A 10,471-nucleotide genomic window follows, 5' to 3' on the forward strand; every position below is an offset into this window, starting at 1 on the left:
CTACAAAGAAATCAAATATTATTTACACATTGCCTTTGTGGCATTGAAAAAAATAAAACTTAACAAACCATGCATTAAAGGAATGACAAAAATGGATAAATATATATATATATATATATATATATATATATATATATATATATATATATATATATATATATATATATATATATATATATATATATATATATATATACATACATACATAATCAACAAGAATGAACATTAATTAATATTGACTTTATTTCTCACAATTTTATAATCTCCATTTTTTACCCATTTCGATCTGAAAAAAAAAAAACAAAAAAACCCAAAAATTGCTTGCCAAATCAGGACAGGCCTGATTTTATCAAAACAGTAGGCCACTATGCTAGACCAGCACTTAAGTGAACTTTTCTTTTTTCCTTTTTAAGGGTTTTACGGCGCTTGCAACATATTTAGGTCATATCAGCGCCAGTAAAAAGGAAGAAAATGGGATAGGTAAAAGTTCTAGAATTACAATTAAAACACTCAAGAATAAGCAAGACAAAGGGGAACTAAGAACAAATAGGGATCAGATGTAGATTACAAGAGCATACCACCAATGTACTTAGTTTGAGATCCCCTATAAGTCTCCTCTGGACACAAGCACAAGATCCAACAAAGAAGAATACACTCAAATGCTTACATTATACATTCAGAATAACAAATATAGTAAGACATAACAGGGAGACGATTAACAAGGAAAAAAATATCATCTCTCAAAACAATAACTATGCATTTGACTGTTTCCCTCCCTGCCAAGGACTCTGGCCAGGGCCAGGACAAAATCAAGTAAATCTCATTCCAAGACAAAGACAGAAAACAAGTTGAAAAACAGCTATAAAGGGATAGAAGACGCAGTAAGTGCCTCCCTGCCCACTATGCTGCTGCCTTAAGGAAAAAGACCACATGTGGCCTCTTATTACAAGTAAACATACAGTCTTTTTCCTTAAGACGGCAGTATGAATGGGAGGCCAGGAACCCCACCCAGGACTCAAGTGACCAATCACACATCAACCCAGGATGGAATAAAAAGGATAAATGTGCTTTTACTTTGTAATGAAATGAGACACTGCTGGCCAACTAACGTTGCAGAGGTTGTGTGTGTTAGACCCGTGATCTCAATTAGTCGGGGAAAAGAGGGCTCTAATAATGACTAGGGTTAGAGATGATCTTTTTTGGGATCATGGATAGCTCATACGGTAGAGTCATGCTCTCCCCGGCCAGGCAGAGTTGTCATACCAATAAGGTCGTAGGTTCAAACCCCCATCGCTGCCGCGAATTATTTATTCTCTATTGTCTTCTGGCACTTTCCTACTCACTTCATCTCTTGTTGTTATCAACATAAGTGCCTGCTCCACTCACTTTTCTGAATTAAAAATTCACCCCAAATACCGGAGCATACTCAATGTCTCAATTGTTTCTATGTTATAATGGTTGTGTTGAGAATATTGGCTATTAAGCTTAATTGCTGACCAACTAACTTTGCAGAGGTTGTGTGTGTTGGACCCATGATCTCAATTAGTCAGGGAAAAGAGGGCTCTAATAATGACTAGGGTTAGAGACAATCTTTTTTGGGATCATGGATAGCTGATACGGTAGAGTCACACTCTCCTTGGCCAGGCGGAGTTGTCGTACCAGTAAGGTCGCTGGTACAAACCCCCATCCCTACTGCGAAATTTTTATTCTCTATTGTCTTCTGGCACTTTCCTACTCACTTCACCTCTTGTTGAAATGAGACATACAGTAACTGAATGACAATATCTTCATAATATCCTATTGATGCCGAGTAACAAAACAAGTTAAAAAAAAAAAATCAATTGGGTAGAAAAGTCGTGACATCAAACCCTCTACTCTACTCTTTTGGTTCCTAAATCCTTGGAAGTGTGTATGTAACCAGTCCTCGGATTACTAATAATGAATAGGTTACATAAATGTGGCATAGCTATTTCAGTAACAGGATGTGTAGACATATTCTAAGGATTAATGGATGTAAAAGAGCGAGGATGGATGATCTTTATTGACGACAAGTATATATTTAGACTAGAAAATAAAATGCCATCACTCTGAAACCAGAAGATGAATTACTCAAGCTCCTCCTGAAGAGTGGCTTTACACTTCCAATGAAATGGGAACCAGTATTTTGTTTTGACATCACACTTTTCTTTCCCTATAGAATCTGAAGGCCCTATTTGACTGTTTTGAATGGTTTTACCACTTTTATGACACTTTTAGGTCATTTCTTCACCACCAGTAAAAAGGAAGAAAAAAAAATAAATTAAATAACATTTTTTTAATAAAAAAAATCCATAAGAAAATCAGAGTTATGCTACCTAGGTCAGCCATATGAAAGAAAGAAAAATTGAGTAGGCCCCTTAAGGGTTCAAATCACTTTTCGGCATCTAGTACGACCTGACATAATACCAGCATGAGTTGGTGGGTCACATATTGCAGACCTGCCAACCCTTCACATTCCAAAAATGGAATCAGAACGTCAGAAAATAGGAATTTGAGACCAAAAAAAATGGGAATTTGAGACAACAAATAGGAATTTCGTACAAATAGATAATTCCGTCCCAAAATTACCACCAACTTTGTCACCAAACACATAAAGTATTCACAGGCACAGCTGGCAAAACTACATATCACATGTATTTGGTAATGGAATGGGGAAGAGGGAAAGGAGTGCAATTAAATATCCTACTTAGCTCCCTTTTGGTAATCTTTAAAAATTAATAATTTTTTAAAATCACCTTCTTAATTCCCCTCCCCCTTCTTCTTCATCTTCAGACAATGAGTGAATAGTGTAAAAAGAATAATGAAAATAGGAATGATTCGGCCACAAATCAAAATGGTTGGCAGGTATGCATCTTAGCATCGTCAGTTTTCTTAGTTGTCTGTTGTCGTTGTAGGTGTCGTAGTTGTAGGTGTCTGAGATTCACATAGATTTTCACTGATACTCATTTCACTTTTACCGTTGTCTGCCTCCAGCTGTGGGGAGGAAGGAGCATTCTTATTACCCTGAAGTTTTGCGTATGGTCTCTCTCCTGTATGGCATTTCAGGTGGTTTTTGAGACGGGTTTTTCTCGTGAGTCTTTTCCCACAAATCGGGCACTCGTACGGCTTCTCTCCAGTGTGCGTTCTGAGATGTATTTGCAGATAAGAGCTGTACTGAAAAGTCTTTCCACAGACGGTACACCCGTGCGTTTTTTCTTCCACGTGAACTTTCATATGCCTCTGCAGACGCTTGTCCGTAGCACAAGCTTTTCCGCACACTGGACATTCGTGGTCTCTGTGTGTCGTATGGACGGCCATGTGTAACTGCAAGCCTGCGTTGTATGTGAATGATTTCCCACAGACTACACACTCAAACGGCGTTTCCGGCGCGTGTATTGTCAAATGCGCCTGCAAAGACTGTCTATCGGAAAATACCAATCCGCAGGTCCGACACTTGTACGTTTTTTCACCCGTATGGGTCTTCATATGCCTCAAAACGCGGGCGTTACAAGTAAATGACCTGTTACAGATAGGACATGGGTGTGGATAATCTTTTGTGTGCGTTCTCATGTGAGCCTCTAAAAACGACTGATACGGAAACGACTTATCGCATAACGCGCATCCAAACGTATTTTCCGTGCTATGACTTTTTACGTGCGTACGCAGACTCGATTCCCGGGAATACGACTTCCCACACGTCATACACTCAAATGGCCTGGCACCCAAGTGAACTCGGTGGTGAAGTTGTAACTGGTACTCCGAGAAAAATCCTCTACCGCATATGGTGCAGTCAAACGGCTTATCTCCCATATGTATGTTCATATGCTTCACTACCTTCGCTTTCTCGGGAAAAGCTTTACCGCATACAGAGCATTCGAAAGGCTTTTCACCAGTGTGTATTCTTTTATGAACTGTTAAATGTGAATTAAGGGTAAATCCCTTGCCGCATATAGAACACACGTATGGCCTCATTCCTGTATGAGTTTTCAAGTGTCTCGTTAGGTAAGCTTTAGCAGCAAATAATTTCCCGCACACTGCACAAGGGTGTGACTTTACCGGTTCCTTTTCCTGCACAAACAAATCATCACTGGTAACGTTTGTATGGCATGAATCCATCACTGAGTTGTCTTTTTCCATTTTGATTCCAACTGTGTTTGGCTGCATACTGAAATCCATTGCTTCTTCTTCTTCTTCTCCTTCTTCCTCGTCTTCTTCACAATAAGGATCATAATCTTCATTAACGTCATCATCTTTGACAGGAGTATGAAATGTTTGTTTCACTTGCGAGACTCCCGCTTCGTAGATGTTGTCACCTGCAATGGGAAAACCAGATAACGAATCATTGAGATTAAAAAAGGGGACGGCACTATGCAGCATTTCTGTATTTCATCAAATATAGTATATAAATATGATATAACAATAGTAAATAAGTAAATAAATTAATAAATAAAACGATAAGTCAATAAACAAACAAAAAAGGAGAGCAAATCAGTACATTGTAAATCAGTACATTGTAAATCAGTACAGTGCAACTTGGATATCACAAAATCAAATCAAAGGAAAACTTAATTGTTTTAAATAATATATAAAAAAAACACATTAACAAAATGTGATCGTCATACAGAATAATGTCTTTATTTACTGCACTGTCCAGATATTATCTCGACAAAACATGCAGTCCAATGTGAGAAAAATGACTTTTAATTTTTTTCTTTCCTCATCATAAACTTTAACCCATAGAGGCCCGGTGTTTACTAAAAAAAAATTCCCCTGAGGCCCAGTGTAAGGGGCATAACTCTTAACAAAAAAATACCAACACAAAGTTTAAAAATTATTAAACGAGAACCAAATGACATAAAATTATAATTTTAATTCCTTTTTATTGCCAGATAAATTTGCTTTCGAATGATATATAACATGACATGTTTTGATTTCAATAAATTGGGGAAAAATTTTTTTTTTTAATAACTCGTTCCCGCACCCATTCCGTTTCGTCATCGACTCATTCATTCCGAACACCTTGATCGGTCTAGCTCGTCTTGTCCATCCCCACCATCGTTTACATCTTCTCTTTCTAGTTCGATATCGCTTTCATTTCCAAAATCCTCTTCATCGTCTACACCACTCTCCAAAACATAATTTCTAGCGCCACGCAACAAACTCGTGAGGTACGGGAATGCCATTTTTCTGAATTCGATTACTCACTTGCTATCAACGATATAAACGTGCGGTAAAAAGGAAACGGAAATAGAACGATCGCATTACGTTTACAATGTTTCCGGTTTAGAATAAAACGAAGTGATTCGTTGCAATAACAAAGTAAACATGATCCGTTTTTTCTTGGGGGCCGCGGGCGATGACGGGCGATGCGGGCCTCAACAGTCGCGGGCGACTCCAGGGGAAGCGGGCCTCTATGGGTTAATATGAAGCTAAATCTTAAAGATGGATTTTGCTTTTAGTTTCCTTCAGTCCTGAGATTATCCTCAAAAAGAGTTCCATTCTTTAAAATACCTCAATCTTCTTGAGCTATCATTTTAAAATTATAATCTAATTATAGATCTTGTGAGAAATTTCTTTATCTCGACATCTCATAAATAAAAATACTTTACAAATCAAATTGTATTATATTCAAATTAGTCATATAATACAAAATATGAAGAAAGAAAAAAAGAAACTGAACAAAGAAAAAAAAAAAAAATACAACAAATTTGTTGACAATTTGAATGATGCTCAAATATAACAAAAGGTTGTTATATAACAGTACTTTTTCTTGTCATGAAGACGCACCTCCGTGCATCTAAGACAATCGTGACTGTGAGTGTGGTGAAAACAAATGGACGAATCAAAGCCTTTCAAGTTACCTGTGCTAATGATATCTTTGATTGCCATAACAAAAGCATTTCTTACACAAAGTAAGACCTCAACAGTACAGCGGCAAGACAGTCTTTGGACTATAGAACAGAATGCGCTATATCTTTTTAAAAAATAAATTTAAAAAAAAAAAAAAAAAATTTGGTTGGTTTAAAATCGGACTGATTAATGAGTGTTTAAATCTAAAATTATAACAACAAGAAAAAAAAAATTATATTAAAATTCACAAGAAACTATTAATCAGACCATTTCTTTTCATCATTTTTCTTTACAGAAAAGAAATACCACGATCTATCTGAAACTCTACTGTAACGAGAAATATGAAAATGACTCCAGACTATAACTAAATATTCAAATAAATACCTTCATCACTGTCAGCTAAGGCATTTATTTGACCAGATCCCGTTTCACTTGAAGGGCTCCTTGAGTCATTAGAATCGTCCTCTTGTCTTGAATCACCCGAAACCAGTTTCTAAAATGAAGAAATAGATATAAACGATTAAAAAGATAGTGATCGTATGCAATTAATTCCGCCAGTCTGGTATCATGAGGCTATTGTTTATCAGTGCTGATGGTGGCAAAAAGTGAAAATGTAGGAAAATGTTGAACGATTGCCTTTAAGCCCCATTTTTACTGCACTAAACCCCACTTTAAGAGCAATTGAGATGATAGACTATCACTGATACTCTAGCTAACTTCTGGAGAGTGGGAAACTGCACCTGTGTGTTCCACCACACATCAAATCTCTCATTGCTAGCACATTGTTTCGAGAAAATTTAATTTTTAAAAGGAGGAAATTCCTCCTTTGGACTCCAAAATCTCGGATTTCCGCGGATCCGAGGAAAACCATCAGCACTGGTTTATGCGGCAATGTGGTCTTGTGGTATGACACTCACCTTCAGATTGGAAGGTCCTGAGGTTCGAGCCTTGATCTGAGTGACGTATAGTTGAGTCCTCGGAAAAGGCTCTTTACTCACATTCTCTCACCATACTCGGGTATAATTATAATACGAGTACCTGGCCGTGAACAGCGTTGTCTCTTGTCTGAAAAAAGATTGTGATATTGCCGAACGGGCACCATGTCTTGACCCATATGTTAAGTGTTACGGTTGGCTCGGGACTGCTTGTAAAGTGCTTTGACCATGTTTAGTGGATATTGCATTGTATAAAAAAGCTCAAAGATCAAGTTTCAAAACTGTGATATGTCTAGGTGATTCAGAGGCTGAAAACTGAATTTATATTTTAATCAATTTTATATGAATGAGGTAGGCGATTGGTTAAGGCATTGCACTGTGAACCTGAAGATCCCAAGTTCGAGCCCTGCTCCAGGCATTTTCGTATTTGTCATTGGGCATGGTTATTTATCCTCTAATTTGTTCACTTATGACAAGGATGATTTCTATTGACATAAGACGTTTGTTCAATGGATTAACAATATTCCTTAGTGAAATGCCTCAATTACAGCGACAACATCTAACAACGCAATAGTAGTAGTAGTAGCATCGTTCGGCTACACTTCTATGTTCAAGGTATCAATCCAGGTTCGGAAGTCATCATCACATTTGTTGAAGGTTTCAAATCCCCCTTCAAGTTTTGTCTCTGGGCAATCTAGTACGAGGTGGTTTGCATCTTGTGGTGCTTGGTTGCACTTTGGGCATGTTGGTGATTCTTGGAGCCCCCATTTGTGCATGTTGGCAGCTGTTCTTGTATGTTTTGACCGTAGTCTATTTGCAGCTACCCAGTATTTTCTTGGTGATCCTGTAGACCTGGGAGACTTTTACAGGGATCTTCAATTAGTTCCGCTCCTGTTGGCTTATTCCTTTTCCATTCCTTCTAATAACAACGCAATGCAAGAAGAAGAAAAAGACATCAGGAATGATGGAAAACATGAATTTCTAGATAAAATTAAGAGAATTGGCAAGGCTGTAAATCCTTCATTAATTCATGAAAACATTATACATAGGAATTCACTCACTTTTTCCAGCTTCAGAGAAGAGCCTCCATATTCATCATGATCCTCAAATGCTTCGTCATCTCTGGTCAATTGTGGGCCAGTCCTTTCCCGTGATTCAGACAAAATGCCAGATTGCTCACTTGAAGCAGCACATTTCAAATCAGATTTCTCCTCCATCTTAATTTTTTTTTTTTTTCAATATTTTCTTTTGCTTCTACTGAAGTTTGCACCAACTTTTTCTCCTGAAGTATTCAAGAACCCCTGTAAAATTAGAAGTTTTAAATGGAAAAATTTTTAATATTACATAAATGCGACGTGACAAACACTTCCGAATAAAATCATTTTTTAGGTAATTTTCTCTTTAAATTTTCAAGCATGAAATGGAAATAAAATAATAATAATAATAATAATATAATGATATAATAATAATATATAATATAATAATAATATAATATAATAATAATAATAATAATAATAATATTAATAATAAAATAATAATAATAATAATAATAATAATAATAATAATAATAATAATAATAATAATAATAATAACAATAATAATGGACTCTTAGTTTTAGAGCGCATGGCATCCTCAACCACAAGGATCATGGCGATTTACATCCACATCATAAAATAATATTATAGAAAATACATGACATTAAAAAAGAAATGATTTCATTAATTTCTGGAACACAGACAATGATTTGAATTCCCAGATGCTCTGTGACTGTGGAATAGCGTTCCCATACAGACAGACCAAAATGAGAAAAGGATCTTGTGTTCTCGCCTTTGTACAAATGTGTGGGAAAGCCAAACGGGTTGTGTTATTGGAGGAACGCAAAGATCAGGTTATCAAATATTTTTTTTAAAGAAGTTCCGTAAGGTGGGTGGGGCATACTTTGAATTTGACTCTTTTCTCATTAAGTTTAATCTTAGAATTAGAAGCAGAGATAAAGTTCTGCTTTTGAAAGACCAATATTCAATCTGGCAGCATTATTTCTATTTAGGTAGTAAGAAAATCTAACATTGAAAACTGAAATTACAGTTAGTTCAGTACAGTTTTTTTTTAAGAATTTTAAAATTTGCTGTTTGAAAGTTTGAATGGCTGATGAGCTGATGATTCATTAATTTGTTCTTTAATGTCTTTAACTTTACTTTATTAAAAAACTGAATGGAACTGCTAAAACTGCTTAGATCCTGCCGAATCTACAAATATCTCTGACAGCCACAGTTATAAATATTAATATAAAATGACTCAGAGTAAATCAATATCTATTCGAGATGGAGAACCGTAGAAGTAGGAAAGGGACCACACCAGCAGAGACGAGAGCAAGAAACAGAACAGAGAAGAGAGATTCATACATGGCTTGAATCCATTTATCTCAGCTCGATTTGATTCTAGATCTTTGTTTAGACAAGTTTTTTTTTTTCATTACCCAAACTACAAGACATGCTCATTAGATTTTGAATTTTCAAACCTGATTGATAAATAAGAATGAAGATATCTCGTCTGATCAAAAGCTCTGACCATTACGATTCGCCATTCAACCAACGCCAATCAACTCTGCGAGTGAACGTGATCAACAGTTCAAGCAGTTTCATCGAAATCTACCTTTTCCCCCTTGAATTTAATTTCGAGTCGAGAATAAGAAGAAATATTATGCATAATATTTATTACAGTAAATAGTAGTATATCCCAGTTTATGGCGTGTAAAACGGACAATAGCTATTACTTAATACCTTTGGATAGGACGTTAGTCTATCGCACAGAACTTTCCGCCAGATCTAACCGATCCCGTTACCTAATCACTGCTGGGTGGACAGGAGGTCGGAATAAAAAATCTCGACTTAACCCAAAATCGATCTCGGTCCCTTTGAGTACGAAGCGAGTTCTTCAGTTATCAGCTGAGCTATCAGGACCCCAAATCAATTCCAATGCTGGACCATCAAACAAGTAAAGAAATTTAAATATTTAGGCACTATCATTACCCCTGACGCACGTGACATAGAGGATATAAACAAAGAATAGCAATAGCAAAAAACTTGTTCCATAAAAATAAAATGCGACCAGTTGTGTTAAAACAACCTAAAGTTGAAGACCAGAATGAAAGTAGTAGAAACATATGTTATAAGTACCCTTTTATAAGGTTGTGAAACGTGGACGCTTGACCAGTGGCGGTTCTAGCCTATTTATAGTGGTGGGGCAAAGATGATTCGGTCATATATATATATATATATATATATATATATATATATATATATATATATATATATATATATATATATATTTCAACTTTAAAAAAATAAAATATTTCAACCACAAATAATCACATTCACAATGAAATGACAATACCAGTAGATTTTAATTATTCCAAACGTAATCAAAAATGAATCACGAAAGAGAATACAACAAAAAAAAAGCGACGAGACATAATGCGACAACACCTTGACAATACAAGTACATTTCGTTCACTCGAAAAATTAAAGAGATGCTTTAATCCCTCAACGGCGAGATTAATATTTCTGTTACATTTTCAGTAGTACGTAGTAACTTTAAAGTTTTCATCGAGAAGCAACAACAGCGATATGACTCGAGTTTTATTCAGATCTCAAATTGCATCATTTTTA

At 36.0% G+C, this 10,471-nt stretch overlaps 1 protein-coding gene across 1 annotated transcript; it reads right to left on the reverse strand.

Moving 5' to 3' along the window:
- Positions 1–226: 226 nt before the first annotated feature.
- LOC144977434 (uncharacterized) lies at positions 227–9,411 on the reverse strand. The gene is made up of 4 exons (XM_078922648.1): positions 9,322–9,411; positions 7,865–8,104; positions 6,253–6,361; positions 227–4,331 (listed from the first exon to the last, which is right to left on the reverse strand). The coding sequence occupies exons 2-4, from the start codon at positions 8,018–8,020 to the stop codon at positions 2,911–2,913; spliced, it is 1,686 nt and encodes a 561-aa protein (XP_078778774.1). The 5' UTR covers positions 8,021–8,104; positions 9,322–9,411; the 3' UTR covers positions 227–2,910.
- Positions 9,412–10,471: the final 1,060 nt, after the last annotated feature.

Source organism: Berghia stephanieae, chromosome 7 (genome assembly GCF_034508935.2).
Source record: "Berghia stephanieae isolate SIO BIC M18660-M18661 chromosome 7, UCSD_Bste_1.3, whole genome shotgun sequence".
NCBI classification, from domain to species: Eukaryota; Metazoa; Mollusca; class Gastropoda; order Nudibranchia; family Aeolidiidae; genus Berghia; species Berghia stephanieae.